Genomic DNA, 21,596 nt, shown 5'->3' with positions numbered 1-21,596 from the left:
TACTGTGAAAGGGGAAAGGCCAAAAATAATGAAGAAGAGGAATGAGGCGGAAGAGGAATTTGGTTCAAAGATGCCATTCATTCATCTAATGACACAGTAACTCTTGACTGAATATGGAGATTGCAAAATCACAGTCAGCACTGAGTGGGGAGGTGATGGGGTGGTAGAGTCTCCAAACCATGAGCTGCTGATGGAGGAGGCAGCTGTGTGTCTGCAGGCTTCCCCTACCCCACCTCTGGCCTCTTCGAAAGACTTCTGGGCACAAATTAGCAGCGTTCAATTACCAAAAAAATGCCAGCTCCCTGACACTGAGGGACTTGGTGCTGCTCAGTGCAGTACTGGGGTTGTCACTTAAGGTCAATGGAGGGTGTTCTCTGAGCAGTGAAAAGGCACTGTCTGTTCATGCAGCATCCAAGCAGGCTAGGTATCAGGAATGGTTGGGATCTGTGGGCCAAAGGGGGATCTTCTGGGTTCTGGGCCTCTCTGGATGGCAAAAACTGAAATGACGGTGCCAAAAAAGTAACTTGCTGGTGGTGAACTCGGAGTATGACAGGACTGTCTGTCTGATAGACAGTCAAGTTCCTTATTGGAAAGGCAGCAAAACTACCATTGAAATGAAGATCTCTGTATACCAGCAGATCTGATAGTTGAGAAACAGGATATGGGAGTGATATTTTCTTGAAGCCCCAAGGTTTCAAAACACATAATGTGTCCTACACATCACAGAGAAAGGCCAGTGGTCCATAACATATATCTAACTGGAACCAGCTGGATAGATTAATGAACCAAAACACAAAAGCAAAGAGAAAGAGTATTGAACAACTTTGGCTTAATGAACAAAAGCAGTTAAGTCTCATGATAGTCATTACAATGGCATAGATGAGATAGAGGAAGACTCATCCTTACCTCCACCTCTTTCTAAGTCCAGCCAGTACATGAAGGAGTGAAAGCCTGTCCATTTTACCTCAATGATAATTCTTCCTCTACACTTTCCCCATTCAACAGCCCTGCACATATTGATGCACCATCTGCCAATTAGTGGGCATATTTTTACCAATCAACTGCCTGAATGACTGAAAACATTCAAAGGAGATGTGCTGAAAAGCATGATGCATAACAACATAGATGATTACCAAAAATCCCAATGAGCAGATTGATGAGAGCCACAAACTCTTGAAATCCTGCATAAAATTTCATTGCATGCAGAAAACTCCCCTTAAGACACTAGTACATAAATATACCACCTTGAGGAAAAAGTCAGACATGCACAGCTTTCATACTGGAGAGTCTGATGGTCTCCAACCCTTACAGTCCCCATCACAGTTCCTGTACCGACGTTGACTTCCATGCAGCTGGTTTCTAACCCTCACTGCCCTGCAAGCAGGCTGAGATCTTAAGCTGTAGCAGCCCATTGCTAGAGTCTCTTTCATGTTCCATGTTGCAGCTGGCCGATCTAATACAGCATCTGCTGTCCAGCTTTGAGAATGGGGTGGTGGTGTGGGAAACACATCCAAGTGCTGGGTGCAGCTCAGGCTGTGCCATGTTGTACGACCCTTGAAGTCATGCTTACCTGCTGCACCCAATGACCTTTCTTATATCATCCATAGTCTGCCAGATGCATCTGGTTAGGATGTGACATGGTGCAGTCTGATACTCTGAAGAACTTGTTACTAGAAGGGTATGTCCCTCTATTATGCATCCTCAAAGATGTGCTGGTGTTTATTTGTGCCATATGCCTGTGTGCTATACATACCAAATGTTACATTCTAGGTTTATAATGGGTAATTATTAGCAACCCATTAAAAATCAGAAAACCCAAACAATGCAGAGCTTACTTAAATGAAAGAAGCAAGCTTTTGCTTTCATCTGGGAGAGAAAGACATTTTCTCAAGGGTAGACTTATACCTATGAAAATTAATGGAAAACTGTCCTTTCCCTGCCCACGTCACACTTCTGACGACTTACCTGGAGGCTGTGGTCTGACTGAAACACCCCTGGCATGACTGTCTCTCTACAGGAATATTATTGATAAAGGGAATTTGTCTCATTGCTTTCCACTCCCTTCTCTTGTTCAATGAGATACTTGTAGTTGTCTTTCCAATACTGTCCATCAGGTAAGCAATTGATAGGGACTGTACGATGCTCTGGAACAGTCAGCCTTGTTCTGCGTCACACAGTTAACGCAGATCTTCTCCACAGGTGAAGGAGATGAAAAGCGAAAACTCTGTGGAGTTACTTCAGCCAATGTCCTTCTCAGACACTGTCATCTTCTGACTTGTCTGCACCTCCACTGCCAATCTGCATTGGTAGGGGTTGTGAGAAGGCAGGAAATGAGTCGAATCCTTACAACCGCTCAATTTATGGTCATATTTACTGTATCTGTCCAATCACTGCTACTTAATTAGTACTATCTCTGAGTAGATGTTACATACCCCAGCTCACATAGTTCTGCAGTGGCTACACCGCTTCATCATCTATGGTGGAGCCTGCCCTGCCCAGTGCCCTGAGGCTTCCACAGTCTCCTTTTGGTTTTGTGTGTGCGTGTGAGTGTGTGTTTGTGTGAGTGTGTGTTTGTGTGTGCGCGTGTGTGTGTTACAGCTCTATGCAGTACCCAAAAAAAACTTCTAGCCCATTGTCAACCTTCACATTTTCTCACCAATCCCCTTGCACCTTTCTTGTCACACCCCACGTGGGACACATTGCACAACTTCACGGCTCGCCAGCGACTGGTGAAATGGAACTTGGCAAGCACTGCCCTGGAGATCCAGGTACTAAGGACGTGCCACGTGCTCACCTTCTGCTCCAACCCCAACAGGTGACCCCGCGGCAGAGGAGTGGTCCCCATGGAGTGTGTGTTCAACTACCTGCGGGGAGGGCTGGCAGACCAGGACGAGGTTCTGCGTGTCGTCTTCCTACAGCACTCAGTGCAGCGGCCCTCTCCGGGAGCAGAGACAGTGCAACAACTCTGCAGTGTGCCCAGGTGGGCTGAGCGCTTCATGTATGTGTGAGCAGGAGGGGAAGGGAGATGCACAGAGGACTGACTGTCTGTGATATCTCCACTGTGATATCTTCTTCTGGCCTAGTGGAAGGTGTCTGCCCATGGTAGGGGGCTTGGAACTAGATGATCTTTGAGGTCCCTACCAACCCAACCCATTCTATCATGATTCTTGGAGGGAGACATTTTTTGTTTCCTCTTCCTTCTTGTTTTACCCTAAAGCCTCATACAGAGACCCTTGCTAGACCAAGCACCATTAGATGGGTACTTGTTTTGCATGATATGAATAACTCAGTGCTATCTAAAGACAATTAACGCAGTACATCTGAAAAGCATGTGTCCTTTGGGGTATTTCCAAGCACGGGGCAGGCTGGGAAAGAGAAGCACCACATGATACTTTCAGTTGCTCAGGTGCCAACACTGGTCACACCATTGCAAATTCAGCATGAAAAACTCAGGCTGCTAGTATGAACTGAGCCAGCCATCATCCCTTTTTTCATTCTTCTTCTTCCAAAATTTTGATGAAAATGTACAGTCTGGGGAGCCTGGACGTTAATGTGAAGAATTATGCTGTTAAACTAGGTGTGTTATTTACGACTCTCAGCTGGAAACATCGTTGTTCAGGAGCAATCCTACAATGGAGAAACCACCAGACTCTTTCCCTGTGCTTTTTCCTGTGTTTCCTACTCTAGTTATCTCCTACCATGCAAGATGACAATTGCAAAATGTTAGGTTTGCACACCCTTTCCTGATACTGGTGGATCAATCACTGTTAGCAACTGATGAAGGACTGGAAAAGTACCTGTGTTTTTGGGGGGGTTGTTTTTGGTTTCTTTGGTTTTGTTGGTTTGGGGGGGTGGGGTTGAGGGTGTTGTTTGTTTGTTTTCATGAAACATTATTGATTTTGCATTAGCTTCTCCAGTAACGCTGGGAGGGACAAAGTCCCTTAAGAGGGATCAGTAAATTCTTGAAATATTTGGCCTCTAGAAAGTATGGTGACTAACCTTCCATAAATGACCTGGCTAGATTAGATCAGATTAGATTGAAGAAGATTAGATTAATATAGATTAGAAGGCTTTAAATGTTTAAGTCCAGGAGTTACCTGTGATGGCCTGAGCACTACTGAAGCATGTTGTCCATCCCATTTTGTTCTTCCAAGTCTCTCTACTTTTGCCTCTGTGGTGTTACTGATATATGATAGTAATTAGTAGCCAGACTACAGCTTTTCTGAGAGGCTGGAAATGCTGTAGCCTTTGACGATTCAGTGGTAAAATGTGTTGAGGGAGGGAAATAAGGGTAAGAAGTGACAAAATGATGATGATGATGCTTCCAAAAGAGTGGTGGGGGGTTTGTTCCTATGTAGCAAACTGCATCTTTTGCTCAAAAAATGTCGTTTTCTCTTGGCTCAAAAATCTGAAAAGAATAGGGTCAATTAAAAGTGCATTGTGATTTATTTAAAATAGACTGGAAAGTAACAGGCACTTGGTGTTGATACCAAAACATAAAAAATTACGCGGTGTTCCTCTCACGTATTTTGGATTGGTTTGTTCTTGGCCTTCCCACACTCACTTCTCACATGCTGCTCATTCTGGGTGGGAAGAGGCTGTGCTCTGTGGGCTCACTCACTTCTTTAGACCTCTTTTGGAAAAGAAACTTACTTCTTTTGCTTTGATTGCAGTGCATGGCACCTGGGACGAGTGGTCTCCATGGAGCTTGTGCTCTTCCACGTGTGGAAGAGGGTACAGAGATCGGACCCGTACGTGCAAGCCTCCACAATTTGGTGGGAACCCCTGCGAGGGCCCAGAGAAGCAGACAAAATTCTGCAACATTGCACTTTGCCCAGGTAAGGCAGTTAGAGATTCAAAGCCTTCCCTCCAGCAGGTCTCCCCATCTCTGAAGATGCCCACACATGGCTCACCGAATAGGTCTGTAGCTGGCTCAGCTGAATGAGTACACTGTCCTAAAGAAGGTCCTCTATAAGTAAAGGACACACTGAAGGAGGAACCTAGAGGTGCTTTCTAGGGTTGCTCAGCTCAGCAGTGCCTTAGGTTCAGATTTGCCCTGTGTAATAACTTTCAGAGGACGCGTTATATGGGTTGGATCTCGACTGGCTCAGTTATCACTACTGCTTCCAAGACCATCTTAAGCTTCTCAGCTGTTATCTCCAGTGAATGGTTTAAAGTTCTTTCACCTAACTTGGCTTGTTATTGTGCTGGAATTAATTAACAGTTTTACTTGCTAGAAATACATGTGCGTTAATTCACAGCATATGCAAATCTTCTCTGTAACTGATCCTGTTTTGGATGGTGAGATGGACCAAGAGACTCCTGAGAGCCTTCCATGCTATATTTCAATATTTTTAAGTGCCTTTTCCCTACCCCTGGGTCTCACTTCCAAATGGCTCTCCCTGAGTTTTGGTTGGAAAAAACAGAAATAAAACCTCAAGATGAAATGGCTTTTACTCAGTGGAAATCCACTCGTGCTCCTGTAGCTTCCTTCCCCTGAACCAGACTGGCCCTGGTTTTACCAGAGTCCCCCTTTATTTAAGTCTGGATGTCCTGGTGAACATGATCTGAACTCAAGGGAGCTCCCCAACACTCCCTCCCTCTCCCAGGGTAATGTCAACTGACATTTTTCCAGTTTAATGAGAATCATTATGAGACAATATTATTTCCCTGGAGGACGAAAGGGATTGTGGGAGTGGTGAGAACTTTGTGAAAATATTAGTGGGAAGTCTCCTGGTGTTTCCCACCCGGTTTTCACCCCAAGTAGCTATCCTCAGATTTCTGGCCACTGTGCAGAAGACTCTACTTGGAATAAAAACATCCCAGGCAACAAACTGGCTCTGTCATAAAAAGACAAATTGAAGAAGTCAGACCTGGCATTGCTTGGGCAATAAAGCATACCCTGAGTTAACATTGATCCATAATTAATTTAAATACAAATAAATATGTGGATATGCTGCCGAGAATGAAATAGTGGTGGAAGAGACAAGCAGCCCAACTGCAAGACTTCAGCTCTAATTAATGCCACAAAGGCCATCAGTGGCTCTGCAGTGCCAAATGAGTGCAGCACTGGGGAATCATTGAAGCACAACAATGGGCGCTGCTCAGCGTTTGACACACCAGATAGTCATATTGCTTATTACTGTGCCGCTCTGAGGATTTATTACTACAGCTGATAAAAATGCTTTGCTGCAGGGACAACAGAGCTTTTGTTCCTCTGGAGCAGCAGATACCACGGGCTGAGCCCCAAGTCCTTTGGAGACAGAGAGAGAATGAGGAAGACAATGCCAGTCTCTGCATAGGCTACACCAGCCAGACTCCAGTGAACATTTTTGATAGACTCACACTGCGGTGTGACAACGGCACCGAGCAGTGTTTGCTGTGGCTATGGTGGAGAGCCCTCAGCATCTTGTCCAAGAGGCATCTTTACATCAGTGCAAGTGGCTGGAGGTGCAACACGGACATCCCTGTTTCTCTTTTTTTTTAAACATCTTTGAAATTACAGTCTATGAATAAATAATGTCTCATCTCAAACAAAATGAAATGTTCTTTATCTCCCACTGACTGAGCAATTTATTTTTCCACCTCCAAATACTCGCATTTGTGGTCAGCTGCCAATCACCACTGCCACAGCAGCAGGTACAGCTTTGGTAAATTCAACTTCTTTGGTAAATGCAACGTTTACTTTGATAAATGCAATCTCACTTTTCCAACATATGGGATGCTACCGGGAAGCAGACACCATCAGTGCATGGGAACTAGCAGCACTACCTTCAGTCAAAAAAGCCACATTAATTTATACCTGGTAGGGTCTACTTTGTGGGGTTTGGGATCATTTCCAAAGAGGAATCACCTGTCAGTCACCACTTCTTGCATTTACCCTCTTCAGGATTGATAGGCACTGGCATGATGCTTTGAATTTATGCACAATGAAAATATCAAGCTTGGATTACTGAAAACAAGCACCTTTTGGAAGTACTTTTATGCCTGCCTCGTTTTTCACACTTCCTGAGCTCACGTGACCCCCTCTCAGTTTAACAGTTGCTCATATGGATGTTTTTGACATTTTTTAACATGTTTGCAAACAAAAAGCTGTTCAACTGCAATGGGGATTATTCAGGGCTGTTTCAGTCCTTGCGGATTACACAGGAGCTCAAATTGCATATATTTTTCTTGGACTGACAAACAAAGACAAAGAAAATGAGCTGCAATCTACAGCAACATGATTTGAGCTAGAATTCAGACTTTTCAGGGATTCAGGTCGTTTTTCTGAGTGAGAGCTAGCAGCTAATGAGAGCTAAACAGAGCATGATGACCGCTGCTAATGAGAAAAAAGTGCTCCAGGAATAGCAGACTGGGTGATGGATCTGTTGATCAGGGACCAATTAGGGGGTAACTGCCACACTTGGGAATGCTTCACACTGTACCACGCTAATAAGATGTATTCATGTTTCTTTCCAACCCCATCCCATCATAACCTCTCTTGTCCCTCCTTCCTCTATTTAATTATCAAAGACACTGCTGTGTGGAGACATATCAAGCCTGTCAGTGTTAATTCACTGTGAGAAAGGTACATTGACCACACACATGCACTCTGCTCGTGGTCTCCTGTTGGAGCACACCTTTGCTCCAAACATTTCCCAGCTAGCAGCATGAATTCCTGTGAATAATGCTGTGATTCAAGTTTCTGTGTGAGCTTTAATGAAAAACAGCACATTTAGGTGCTTGAGAAAGTTCTCTTCCTGCAGACTAATGCATTGCTTCTGGGTGAGGAATGGGTTCCCTCAAAAAGTGATGATTGCCCAAAAAGGGAAATGTCATGGTAATGTATTGATTCCTTCAAAATTTTCAGTGAAAATATGATCCATGCTCTCTATTTTGACATTATGTTATGATCAGCAATATTACTAGTTTTGACTTTCATGATGGAATGTGTAATATCAATAATTTCAACTTTTACGGTGTTAACATAGAGTATGGACATAAAACCAGAAATGTTATGGCACTTGCATCCAGCCAGGCCATAACATACCAGTTAGAGGTTGCAGAGGGTCCCAACAAATTGCCATTAATACAGTTGTTTGAACTTTTTCTTGACAATCTTTGCCCTCTCTCACACTCTGTGACTCCAGTTTGTCCTCCCCTGCCTTGGTCCCCTGTAGGCAAAGGCCAGATACTCTTTGCACATGTCTCCTTCCAGTGGGAGCGATTTTCACATTCCGTTTTGTTATCTTTCTTTGGGCCACTCAGTGGACGGCAACTGGAATGAGTGGTCGAGCTGGAGCTCTTGCTCTGCCTCCTGCTCCAACGGCACCCAGCAGCGGACAAGGGAGTGCAATGGACCTTCATATGGGGGAGCCGAATGCCAGGGACACTGGGTGGAGACCAGGGACTGCTTTCTGCGCCAATGCCCAGGTCAGTGACCAATGACTTTTTCTTTCTCTTGGGTCATCTTTCTCTGCAGTCCCAGGCAGGCTTTTGTAATTTTTTTTCTTTGTGGAAGAGTTGCACAGCTTTCACCAGTAATGCAGTAATAAGGAGATTGTGAATCATACCACTAGACCATGCCAGCTGAAATCCATAGCTGGCAAATGCTCCAGGAGACCCCGGAGAGGTGAGTGATTATCCACAGGGGATGTAGTGATTATCCACAGGGAACGTGTCTTTCTAACCTTAGATATCAGTTTTCAGCATGTGCTTAAAAGAAACACAAGCAAAATACCAATGGAACCCTTTCCTGGTCTCTATAATGCTTCAGTTTTCTTGTCCTTTTTTTTTTTTTTTTTTGTTCCTCTTCTCCTACCAATTCGCTTCTCCTAGTTATAGTTGAAGCAAACAGGGAAGCAACCTCCATTGTATCACAGCTTTGAACCTTATCTATGATGAAGGAAGTCTGGCACAATGAAGTCTTGATTCATGCTTATCTTAGACTTGTCACTTACTTTGCTTATATAGCTGTGTCTTAAATATATATATAAGGGCAATAATAATAATAATAGCAACAACAAAAAAACACTATTATTATTATTATTATTATTATTATTATTCTTCCTGCCTCCCCAGCTGTTGTAGCCAGTACCTTACATTCAGAATAATCATCTTGTCTTTATACCATGGACCGTGGGCTCCAAGACAGCTGTTTCATGCAGGAGATGCAATGAAAATTGAAGCAGATACCAGAGCACACTTAGCACCAGGAATGTGCATTTCTCAGACTGACACCAGCACTATAGAGTTGCAGGTGCAATTTGCTCCTGTTTTTTTGCAGAGGTCTTGGGGGAGGCCATTGCAAAGGGACTAATTGGGTGTGTAAAATATTCTGACCTGGAAAGAAGGCTTGAACAACTAGAAGTCTTCAAGATTGCTCAGCAACTAATTTTTCTTGCCAAGCAAGAAAATGTTTTTTCTTCTCCTGGACTATTCCTTGCCTCTCCCTGGGTGCTTCACCATAGGACCATAGGACTGAGAAGAAGTGGAGCCCCGAGATGGAGACTATCTTTCTCCCCTTTCTGAGAGAACAGAGATAGCCATAAACAGCTCAGCTCTTTGAGGCACTTATACCTTGCTCAGGTGAACAGGTATTGTTCTGTCCACTCCACAAGTATAGAAGCCAGTAGCTCTTCAGCCTGGTATACCTGTTTCCTCACAGAATCCCTATCCTCTCTGGTAGCATCACCATCTGCAACAGAGCGTAAGCAGTATTTAACACAGGTATTGGACTTTCCTACATGGTCTCTAGTAGGTTTGGGTGTTTAGGTATCTCACTCCTTCTTTGCAATTTATGGACAACTTCAAAGACTAAAAGCGCCTCACTTTTAGACAGCCTTGTCCCACTGATTTCAGAGTTAGCTGTCAAAGCAATGTTGGTCCTGTATTTCACTGCATACAGTGCCACTAATGAAAGCACCAGAGGTTGGTACTGTCCCTCTTCATTGATAATTTTCTTCTACTTCTTCAAGGAGAAGGATCCCCCATCCTCCCAAAAGGAGTTAATAAACCCAAGATGATATGTTAACTTCTAATTAAAACTCAAATAGTCATCAGCAGACTTAGGTCCTTGCTCTAGTTCTGTCACTGAGTTGCTGTTTCTCATCTGTGATGCAGCAGAAGAGATGTTTCTCTACCTTGCAGGCTTGTTGTGAGGGCTAATTAACATTTTTATAGGGCTTTGATAAATGCCATTGTTAATGTAAAAGAAGTAGCATTTTGATAAATGCCATTGTTAACATAAAAAGTAGCATTTCCACTGAATCTGTAAAGATGCTGGGAAAAGATACAATGGCATGAGACAACGTCCCAAACCTCTTTCCAAGGCACGTGAAAAAACAGTGCAATAGAAATGGCTGGAGGGAGGTTTATTTGATGTTTCTTCATGGTTTCTTGCCCAAAGGCTCTACTGGTCTCTCTAAATCCCTGAGCCAGGCCTTTCCTGGCAAGGCTTATTTTCACACATACATTGCACATCCCAATCAAATTCCGGCTATGGACTTTGGCTAGCAAATGTGGCTGCCAGGCAGATTTAATCTCTGCCCACTTGAAGACTGTTCACAAGCACAGCCCCAGATCTGAGCCCAAGGGAAGAGGTAGGGCTGTTTTTGCAGGTGGTGAGGATTCTGAGAAACACAAGAGCACCCTTTAACCATTCCTGGAAGCATTCAAAAAACACTTAGAAGTGGTGCTTAGGGCCATGGTTTAGTGGTGGACTTGGCAGTGCTGGGTTAACAGTTGGACTTGGTGATCTTAAAGACCTTTTCCAACCTAAATGATTCTATGATTCTATTAAAGGGCTGCTGCAATGGGGAAGAGCACACTGATTTCATGTCTGTTGAGGATCAGACAAAGATCTGAGGCAAGAGATCTCCCTTCCCACAAAACCATGCTTTTCTCACCCTGCGTTCCAGTGCTGACCTTGAGACCTTGCCTCCTTCTGGGGCAGATTATGTTTGGGCATGACAGGTTGTTTCTTTCCTCTTTTTTTGTTTCCAGTGGATGGGAAGTGGCAGGCTTGGGGAGTGTGGGGCAGCTGCACCACCACGTGTGGAGGTGGGACTCAGAGACGTGACCGAGTGTGCTACGGGCCCTTCTTCGGTGGAGAGACTTGCCAGGGCCCCAAGGAAGAGTATAAGCAGTGCAATGACAGAAAGTGTCCTGGTATGTATCCCAGACCCCTCACACTTTCCTTTACATGAAGGGAACTTTGGATTTTGAAAAGAGCTTCCACGTCCTGTGTCAGAGGGCTGAATGCAACATGGAATTGTGACCGAGTTGGACCCTGCCCGTAACCCAGGCACAAGATGTGTCAAAGGCTTGATTTAACTGTTGCAGCAGCCAGTGTAACCATGCTGATTTCAGTGAATGTTTGGTAAGTCCCACCAGCCTAACCTTAATTTTTTTCATCTTTTCATTGCCATAGAATCGTAAGAGGAAAAGAGACACTATCTGACAGCAAAAACTGTTATCAGAGTCTCAAGTCCATGAAGCAGCTGAGCACTGAGGATGCTGCAGTGGTTTCCCACCCTTTACTTAGCCTCTGGGAGACCTGAGCACTACTGGCAATTTTTGAAGACAGATCTGTCTGCATCTGTCAGAGCCTTATCCAATCTCCCTCCTCCAGCTGTAGCCATGGGAGCAGCATCCATTTGAGAAAAAGGGTGCAAAAGCCTGAATGGAGGGTGAGGGAGCTGTAGGACAGAGGAAAACCTGAGATTTAATGTGACAATAAGCAGGACCAAATATTTGAAATTGGGACTGTTCCTGTCTGTCTTTCACACAGTATACAGAGGCCAGAAAAAAGGCTTGTACAGCATTTTTATTTCCTTTCTCAGTCTCAGTTGAAGCGCCTGGTGAAATTGCTGGTGGGGAATCAATGGCCTATGTGATGTTGGCAGTCAGATTGCATCGATCGTAACAGGCTCTGATTTTTGACCAAAAGGGTAATTAATTGTCAGAACAGCTCAGTGAGAGACAGGAGAGATTCTCATGGCAGTACCCTGGCAGTCCTAGTGGAAAGGGGGTGTCTCCCTAAAAGACAAGCTGGAGCTCGGCACGGAGGGAGCGGTTTTGGTGCAGATGTTTCTGGCGGTGGATCTGCCATGTTGAGGACAGCTGACCCTCAGACTCCCTTGCAAACTGCTGAAGACAAAGATGAAAGCCGAAACACTTCAGTGTGGAAGTTTCAGCCTGTTTAACTTGGAGATGACAGAGAAAAGGGCTGTGTGACAGCATATTCACTCTTTCCAGCTACACTTTAATAAAAGACATCACCTCTCCTTACAAGCTGTGCCTCTCAATTAGCAGTGGCATGTGAGAATCTCTTCTAACTGAGCCACAAAGCTCTCCCTCACCATAGAAAATCTTTGCACGGTGTTGTCTGCTGGTGTCTAAGAGCAATGCAGATTTAGTTCAGCTTCAGTGTGTGCCAGCTGGGGCCCTGGCAGAACAAGCCCAATCTTTTCTTCTTTTTCTGCAGGGGCTGATGCCTGTGCAGTGCTCAAAAGGAAAAGGCATGTCTCAGGGACTGAGCCCTGCTAGGGTTCAAAACCAGAAGGGTCTCACTGTAGTTCTTAATTTGCAAGGGAAGGAAAAGGTGAGGAATCATCAGAGGCTAAAAATAAATCTGCTCAATTTGTTCTCGAGAAAGTATCAAATGCCAGCATGATTTGATTTGAACAGAAGAATTGAGCTTAATTGGGTTAGTTATTAGAATCTCCCCGTGCAAATAGGTTACGCTGGTAAAAAAGATTTTGTTATGAAGCAACCTCAAAAAGAAAAAAAGAAGGAGAGAAAAAGAGGATGAAATTATTCTCTCCTAGCCTGGGAATTGCTTCTGCACTCACTGGCAACACAACGCCAGACAATCAGTGTATTTCTAAAGAGCATCTCTGATCCACAGCATCCCTCAGCGGTCCCCAGGGAGACTGCAGGAGGGAGGAGACCAGGAAGGTTTGACGGGTCACAGGAGAAGAAAGGGGAGGTCGGAAGTGAGCACACTCCCTTTCTGCTTTCTGATGTTTTCTGTTATTTTGCAGCCGAGGATGCAAGAATTTTCCCACGCCACACCCCAAACCCTCCTTTGAACCACAGTTTGATGTGGGGAGTCTGTGACAATGGTCAAAGCACTGGTCCAGGAGGCAAGAGTTTTGCATTCAGCTCCCCACTCTGCCACAGGCTTTCTGGTGATCACGTACTGGTCACAACTGGGTGACTTAATCTTGTTCTCCTTCAGCTCCGTGTCAACAGGTTGGAAATGAAACTGTCTCTTTTCCACCCATGTTCTGCCTTACCTACAGAACTCACAAGCTGTTGGCACAGGGACTAGTTCTGCATATGTGCAGAGCACTGCAGGGGTCCCGCTTGCCCTATGGGATTTCATTACAATAGCGATTACACAAGAAGGAATTTTAAAATTTAAAAAGGGGAAGAAGCATCTGTTTCCAACCAGAGAGTGAAACTTGTTCATTATGAATGTCTACTGAGGAGGTATCTGTCTTTGAACTGCAGCTGGGGCTGTAGCCACAGTCTTGGAGCTTGACTCCAGGAGCAGCGATGTGTAGATAGCTTACTGAGTCTTGTATGAGTCCTCCAAAGAAACAAGACTTGCCATGCCCGTAATCTTAGGTTTGAGCCTTTCCCACAGCCAGGTTGGTGCTCTGGGTAGTTCCAGAGCAGCAGTGGGATATGTCCATCACCAGGTATTTGCACCGTGATGAAGGTCCTGAAATGGTCTATGTAAGCATGTCCATTGCATGGTCCCTTGTAGAAAGAAGCCTTCAGGGTTATCACTGCCCCGCAGCTCCCTTAGGACCAACATGAAAACTCAAGGTCTCCCTCTTTTTTTATGGCAGATGAACATTTTCCCTACAACCTTGGCATGTCTCTACTGGCATCACTGGACCCTGGTATGGGCAGTGCCTTCCTATATGGGAAGGAAGTTCAGCAGGCAGCTGTCAGGCTCCACAGCTGGTTGGCTTTGGCTTTGCAGCTGCCTTTCCTGACCAGCTGCAGGCATGCACTCAGCTTTCTTTTTATTCGTAGTTTTACATGCACAATAAATAAAAGCTGTAATCAAAAACCACTGAATCAAGTTTTTTCTTCTTCCCACCTTCAGGAGTGATAAATAGCTTTAACACCATCCTCATGTACCCCTCTGTTTTACATGCTGTAAGTAATGAGTTTCTCAGCAAAAAGCTCTCTTGCAGTGACTGGTTTTTTACCAGGTCCCACTGACTCTGGGGCCGACTCAGCTCCACGCACAGACAGAAGCATCCAAAACCCTCCTTCCAAAGAGTTTTCTCTGTGATGTCTCAAAACACATTTCTGTAGTCTCCCAGACTGCAGCAGTGTTTGGAAATGAGCTGCTGATACAAATGCAGTCTGCTGGTGCTCAGATCTTCTCCCTGTGGCCTCACATAAGCTGGCACTAGACAGAGGACCTGAATGAAGTCCACCCAGGGGTTATGTCCATCTGGTTTTGTCATCTACTTGCTGTTCTTTCCTTCATTCTTACTCCAATTTATTTATGCTGAACTTCATTTTAGACACATCCGACCTTGAAGGTGGTGACCCTTAAGGATGGAAGGAGTAGAGCCTGGAGCCATGGAGTTCACTTATGAAAGGTGGACATCTGCACATTAAACAAGAAAACTCTTTAGTAGGGCATAGCAACAACAGCTTTCTTGCAAAGACCTGCCACAAGGCAATGAAAATGTGTTAGTGGACTCTCCCAGGCTGTTATATGCACATTAGCAGGCTAATCCTCAGGATGGATGGACGCCCAGTTTTCAGACAGGCAGAGCAAATTCCAGAGAAGTTAAGTGGCTTTGTCAGGGCCCATGCACCAAGCAGCTGCAGAGGTGGGAGTTCACCTCCAGGCCTCCTGGCTGACACCACAGTGTTTTTCCCCTGAGACCAGGCTCCCCCATTTCCTCTTTCCATTCCCTTTTCCATGTTCCTGCTGAGGAGGAAGCTTTACCAATGGAGTTTTTCCTTCCTTGCAGAGCCCCACGAAATCTGTGATGAGGAAAGTCTTGGCTCTGTGGTTTGGAAAGAGACTCCTGCTGGGGATGCTGCAGCTGTCCGGTGTCCTCGCAATGCCACTGGTAAGCATGACGGCATGCCTTGGCTCAGGGGCCAGCCCACCTTCAGTGTATTCTTCATCCTTTGACTCCAAGATAAAGGAGAACCTGGCTGTGGGAGGACAGGACAGGCAAATGGACTTCCTTTCCTTCACTCAGAGTGAAACTGACTCCTCAGGGTTTCTGTGGTCCTTCACTGTTTAACAACTTCTTGGTTCGTACTGGAGAATCTGAGGTGGTCTCCCATCCACCTACTGCCTAGTCCTGGGACAGTTTTGCAATCAAGGGTTACTGTAGTATGTTCTCCCCATTATCTGCAAATAGCTCTGCAAAATCAAGTCGGGTTTTACTAGAGTCGTATAGACTTGGGTGTTACGTTTCTCTCCATTTTCCATAAAAGAAGCTAGTATCTGAAAGCAGGAAATGGGAATTGCATTGTCCACTCACACTCAGGTGCTGTCCTCTCCTTCTTAGACAACATAGCAGCTCTCTAAACATTTCTTCAGGTGCTCAAGTTGATGATCTGATCATTGTAGTGTTAAGTGGTAGGATATGGGCATCCAGGTGTTGTCTGATGTGGCCATGGCTGTGTGTTCCCCAAGGAGTGGAAAGCAGTGCAGAGAAGGTTCCAGGAGACATGCTGGTGGTGGAGCTTGTCCTCAGCTGGATGTTCCTCACTCTAAGGCAGGAACAGAAATGGGGGCAGCAGTGTCAATAATAAATGTAATAAAGTTTTTATACTGTTTGAATGAGGTTGTCAGATACAGACAAACCCTACAGCTCCCTTTCTGGCTCATGCAGCCTGAGACAGTCAGTATCACCCCAAACACTAACCTAGAAGAAGGGCTGTGTCCATAGGAAGATCACTGAATCATTTAGCAGTATCGATGGGATTGTGGACCCAGCAAAACCTGCTCCTCAGAGACTCTCCAAACAGCAGCATAACTGCTTAGGCAAGGTGATCCCTCTCCCCTTCCTCCTCGCTGATATCTCTGCTCCTCTGCATCGCAAAGGCATGTGACTGCCACTGCAAAACTTACTGTAGGCGGAAGCTAAGGAAAGGCCTGGGGGAGGACCGCAAGCAGCTTTCAGGGTTTTTCAGCTGATGCAAAGATGGTGTTGATGGGTATTTATTCTCCTTGAGACTGTGTAGGCAGCACAAGCCACTGTAGCTGGTTTAGATGCAAGTACCAGACTATGCCACCTGGGGAGGCTCATGGAATTTCCTGAACCAGGACGAAAGCTGCCCTCCAGGGCAGAAGAAACATTCTTTCACCTCGACTAGCCATGTCCAGTTTGCAAGGTTATGTTTTCATCCCCAGTTCCTTTAGCTGTCCTGCTCCTCCTTAAGAAAATGCAGAAGAAAACAGAAATAATCTTTCCTACATGTTTTCACGTGTTGTTCAGGCATCTGCAGATACCCCTGCTACCCTTTGTGCTGGTAGGTATGCCTGCGTGGATGCATTGGCCAGTTCTGGGTGACCTCCATCAAGGTGCTTGCCTTTTCATACTGCTGTCCTCACTCCCATATTCATTTCTTTCCTCTTCCAGGGCTGATCCTTCGAAGATGCATTTTAGATGAAGAAGGGCTAGCTTATTGGGAGCCTCCTACATACATCAAGTGTGTTTCTATTGATTACAGGAACATACAGATGATGGTAAGGCTGTCTGGTTTCTCAGCTCAGCAGGTTTGGGATCCCCTCAAATGTCTGTTTACACCACTATAGTTACAAAAAAGAAGGAAAACATCATTTTCATGTTAAAGGGAGATGCCAGCTCTCCCCTGCTTTTCTCTTACTGGTTTCATTTGCTTAACTAGTGATGCATGTATGGACAAGGGATGGTTCCTCACTGGGTATTTCAATATCTATCTTGGCAGAATCCATGTCCTACCAGGTCTTTCATATCACATTATCAGTAAGAATATCTGTGACTGTATCACCTTTAAATAAGCCACTTATTTTTTGTTAGTCTTAAATTCATTGTTGTGACGAATTTCTGCTGGTCTCCTGTGGCTTGCCTTATAATGGCATTGCCTTTATAAGAACTGCCCTTCCATGTTCAGGGCAAGCCACAGTCTGTCCTAAAATAGTTCCAAATTGTTTATAACAAAACAAGGGTTTGGGGCAAAATTATTCTGTTAGCTGGCCTTGGGTTATGGCCAGAATAGCACCTGTGTGGTAAAACAATCTTTTCTGAACCTACACAAAACCTTTCCTTTGTGAGCATATAGAAATTTTCACTTCTGCTCTCCTACCATTTTAAAGATGCCACAGGCTTTCAGGCCAGTAAAGACTGTCAGATTCATCTAATCTGTACTCTGAATTATCAGGAAGGTCAAAAACCTTCCCCCAGCATTTCCTTCACTGACCTCATTACCATCACTTTTACTGTCCCTAAAGTGTTTGTCATGTTTCTTTCTGTTTCTCAGGCCAGGGAACATCTTTCCAAAGCTCAGCGTGGGTTGATGGGAGACGGGCTGTCAGAAGTGCTCCAAAACCTTGTGGAAATCTCCCAGGATGGGACCAGTTACAGTGGGGACTTGCTGTCCACCATGGACGTACTCAGGAACATGACAGAGATCTTCCGTAGGGCTTATCATAGCCCCACTCCTGGGGATGTGCAGGTGAGCTGAGATTAATATCTTGGAGACCAAGGCCAGGTTACAGATGCATGTGCATGCACAGGGCTCAGTGTTTGATTACTTTCTTTGTAGCCGATACAATGCTGATGAAAAGCCAGACTGTTTTCTGTCCCAGTGAAGTGTCTCTCTGTGTTAACAATCTCTCCTTTCAAAATTATTCCCCCTGGCTTATAAGGAACTTGAAAACCAAAGTCACCCTGAACTATTTCAACCTGATAGCACTTTACTGTGGAGTCTAATTGATACAAGTACATTATTCGGAAGGGATTTCACTCTAATGACTAAAGGAAAGATGATCCTGAGGTATTGGGTACCTGGATGTTGATGTGGGAGAATGTCTTGATGGCTTCTTATCCCGGGGATTTACTTTCAGCAGTTGCATGCAGAGTGGCTACAAGATATACCCTTGGGATGGCTCACCACCCCATGACTTGAAACATTAAGCTGATCCTACAGGATCTGCAATGGGTGATAAAACTAGAGAAAAAATCAATGATCTTGAAATATCTTGTCTCCTTCCTTCTCGTGGTGTGCTGCAAAGATACTGCCATGCATAGCACCCTTTTGATCAATGACTACTTCTCTTGCCTGGTCACAGACTAAATAGGATCATAAGGTTTCCCTGTGCTGGAAATAACAGAAATAGTAGAAAATAGAATAGAAAGAGATTTATACAAGACAAGATCATCTGTTTTTAACCAGTTTCTGACAGATATCTACCTAATCTGTTCTTAAAAACTTTCAAGAATGGATACAAGACATATTCCCAGTCCAACACAGCAGATACAGTAGTCAAAGTGAAGGCCTTGGGAAAAAGACCTTACTACAATCTGTTTTGCCATTAACATCGTTGGGGGCAGAAGCCTGTAAAATGCTGTGGGACCCTTTGGGGATGGGACCATAAGAACCCTCTTGAAGCATGGCTGGTTCTTACATGTTCCTCTCACATCACTTTGTCCTTCCGAGCCTGGGCTACATTTGGTTAACCACCTCTTTTTTCCTCTTTTGTCTCCCTTCTCCAGAACTTTGTCCAGATCATAAGCAATCTTTTATCGGAGGACAACCGGGAAAAATGGGAGGAAGCTCAGCTGGTATGAACCTTCAACACCTTCCCTGAAACAAAGCAGGCTTTCAGTGTAGGTTAAGCCATGACAATGGGAATTTCCAAGTGTCTACATGATCTTCTAGCTCTTCTTGCCCACAATGTGTTGTGTGCAACATATATCCGTTTCAGCCACAGATCACAAAATATTTCCATCCACCAATGCTGTTCTCCTTGGATAAATCCTTATGATGAAAGAGACAGACAGCTCAGACACAGTCACCTCTGGTCAGCTTCAGAGCTGCCTGTCAATAAGCCAATTCATGCAGCTGGTCATGCAGGTGAGCTTAGTGCCTGGCTGAGCCATATTTATGGGGTAATACAGTAAGCCACAGGATCTCAGCCAGAGTCTCTGCATGAAGAAAGTGAAAGACTGGTGGTGAATAGCAGATTTTGGATAAGTCTTAGAGGTCAGGCTTGGTTTGGAGTTGATAACCCTGCTGGCTTGCTAAAATTCCAGTCTTTCCTCTTGTCAAGACAAAGAAGTGGGATTACATGGGTTTGAGTTCCTGGCTAAAATGATGCAGGACAAGCAGGATTTTCATAGTTCAGAGCTGGGGTCTGCTCAGCTGAGCTTCTGGTTCTGCTCAGCATGAGCTGAGCCAGGGTTCAGTTACATTTTGATTTATTTCTCCTCTCAAGGTTGGGGATCCTGCTGAATAATTCTGTACTTAAACTCTCATGTATTGGGGGAAGGTGTTAATTGTTTTTCTGTCTGTCTTGTATGGCCTTTGTCTCTTCTGCCGCAGTTGAACTCTCTGCTTGGGCTTGTGTCAGACCTGTTCCCTGTCCTTTTGCCATTGCCTTGGCCAGCCCTTGGGCTGCTCAATGCTGTCATCTCACTCCAACTTTTGGGAATCACATTACAGTGAAATAGTTCTGCCTCGGACGAGCAACTCTGGTGGAAGGGCCTATGATAAAGCTCGTTTCTTCCATGTCCATTCCTCAGTATTGCACCTTGGAACACAAACACCAGCTCAGTTTGCAAAATAACCGGAACAAGGAATGTAACTCAGCCTTTGTGGGAGATCAGTCCTATGGAAGGTACCCAGAGGTGTGGGTCAGAACCCAGCAGCTCCTTTTTAACGACCTGATACTGCTGCAAAATTCCTCAAAGAGATCTGGAAATACCAAGCAATCAAGAAAAAAATCACCCAACACAAAGAGTAACCTGAGAGTCCAGTAATATTCACACCAACCCGGGAAGTCTTCTGGGAAAAACTCCTGACAGCAAGCGCTGACACAGTTGTTGACAGTCCAGAACATGAGGCAGAGACTTGAATACATTTCCTTCATGCAACAGGAACTCCACCAGGAACTAAGCAGCCTTGTGGACCTGTTCTCTTTTCTCCCTGAGATCTGGTGTTTTCCCATTGCATTTGGCAAAGGATGACATGGTATGGCTCCAGGTGGGCTATCTGGATGTGGTCCTGGGCACTGGCTCTAGGTGGCTCTGCTTGAGCAGGCAGGTCAGACCAGATGACATCCGAGATCCCTTCCAAACTCAACCGTTCTGTGACTCCGTGAGTCTGTGACCAAATACTCAGTTTCAAGCCTACAGGTGCATGTAGACATTTCAGCACAGAGCAGAGGAGACTGTCAAGTTGTCATGACAACAGGGAAACCCTGTTGATCTCCTTAAAAACAGCTGTAGCTTACTCTTCTTGGCAATTTGTGCCCACCAGCTTTCCCTGTACAATCTGCTTTTTGCACCTATAGACAGATACAGCCCAGCCTGCTACCAGCATCACTGTAACCTACATGAGTGGGATCATGGGGAGAACGTTTGCCTGGCATATATTTTAGAGGGAAACAAGATGATAGACCAACACTATGACTTTAGGTCACAGAAATCTTCATGAACTGGGTGACCACAGAGGTTTCATCAGTCTGTCCTTCTCCCTCAAAGCTGCTGGGCCAAAATTGTGCCACGTGTTTTGCACGATTAACTAGTAATTTTAAAGCAAGATCTGTAGCTCCCTAATTGCTCATTAAAAGTAAACGCAACTTCATCACAGTCTCACATCCCAGTGCCCTGTGGCTCCCCAGGCAGAGATGTTCAAGGAAATTAAAAAGCAAATCAACCCAGAAAATTATTCAGAGAAAAGCTACCATGTTTTTTGAAATTGTGTTGGTCATTATATGACAAAAGCCTAAAAGACAATGGTCAGTGTAACCTGGAGTTAATTTGACCTTGTGATTTCAATCTCTAATAGAATACAAAAGCATACTGTTAAAAACAGCTTCCTCGCTCACTTCTCCTCAAGTCTACCCCTACTGTACTGGTAGGAGTTTTTGACCTGATCCTGATATGGTTTTAGTCTTACCAGGCTTCTTTGGATAGGCAGAGAGAGAGACACGCACGGCCTCCCCTGCGCTCCTTGCCTGTACACTCAATGGCTTAGTCTCCCCCCTGACTCCATCCCATCCTGCTGTCCTGCTTGTCCCCAGCCATCCCTTTGGCTCCACTCAGCCACCTCAGGAGGTCTGGATTATGGTGAGGAACCAAAAACGCTGTTAAAAGTGGTGGAAAAGGAAAAGAAGAGCTGAACTGATGTTCTTCAGCCTCTCATGGTATTTGCTAAGCCCCTGTGGGCAAATGTGCTTTGAAGAAAAGACAGGTAGTCAGCACAGCTCATTTCAAGTGGATTATCTTTTATGAAATCTGTCACTGGAAAACTAGTTATTGTTTAACAGCCTTGTGTTAGCCTGGCAAAATACAGGCAAAGAAGAGTTACTGCCAATATCTTTCTAATCGGGGAAACACCAGGAAAGA

General features: G+C 44.9%; 1 protein-coding gene across 7 annotated transcripts in view; it reads left to right on the top strand.

Moving 5' to 3' along the window:
• Positions 1-21,596, top strand: part of ADGRB1 (adhesion G protein-coupled receptor B1) — a 294,461-nt gene that overhangs the window by 142,501 nt on the left and 130,364 nt on the right. For all 7 annotated transcript variants that reach the window (XM_080380266.1, XM_080380265.1, XM_080380263.1 and 4 more), the window contains 8 exons: positions 2,816-2,980; positions 4,674-4,838; positions 8,251-8,415; positions 10,987-11,151; positions 14,997-15,098; positions 16,626-16,732; positions 17,506-17,700; positions 18,741-18,809. In XM_080380266.1, the coding sequence (XP_080236392.1) occupies positions 2,816-2,980; positions 4,674-4,838; positions 8,251-8,415; positions 10,987-11,151; positions 14,997-15,098; positions 16,626-16,732; positions 17,506-17,700; positions 18,741-18,809 (1,133 nt within the window). The remainder of the gene's footprint in view (positions 1-2,815; positions 2,981-4,673; positions 4,839-8,250; positions 8,416-10,986; positions 11,152-14,996; positions 15,099-16,625; positions 16,733-17,505; positions 17,701-18,740; positions 18,810-21,596) is intronic.

The sequence above is a fragment of the Falco punctatus genome (assembly GCF_963210335.1).
Source record: "Falco punctatus genome assembly, chromosome: 3".
Classification (NCBI taxonomy): Eukaryota; Metazoa; Chordata; class Aves; order Falconiformes; family Falconidae; genus Falco; species Falco punctatus.
The sequence above is the reverse complement of the archived record's forward strand: the minus strand, read 5'-3'. Positions and strand labels throughout refer to the sequence as shown.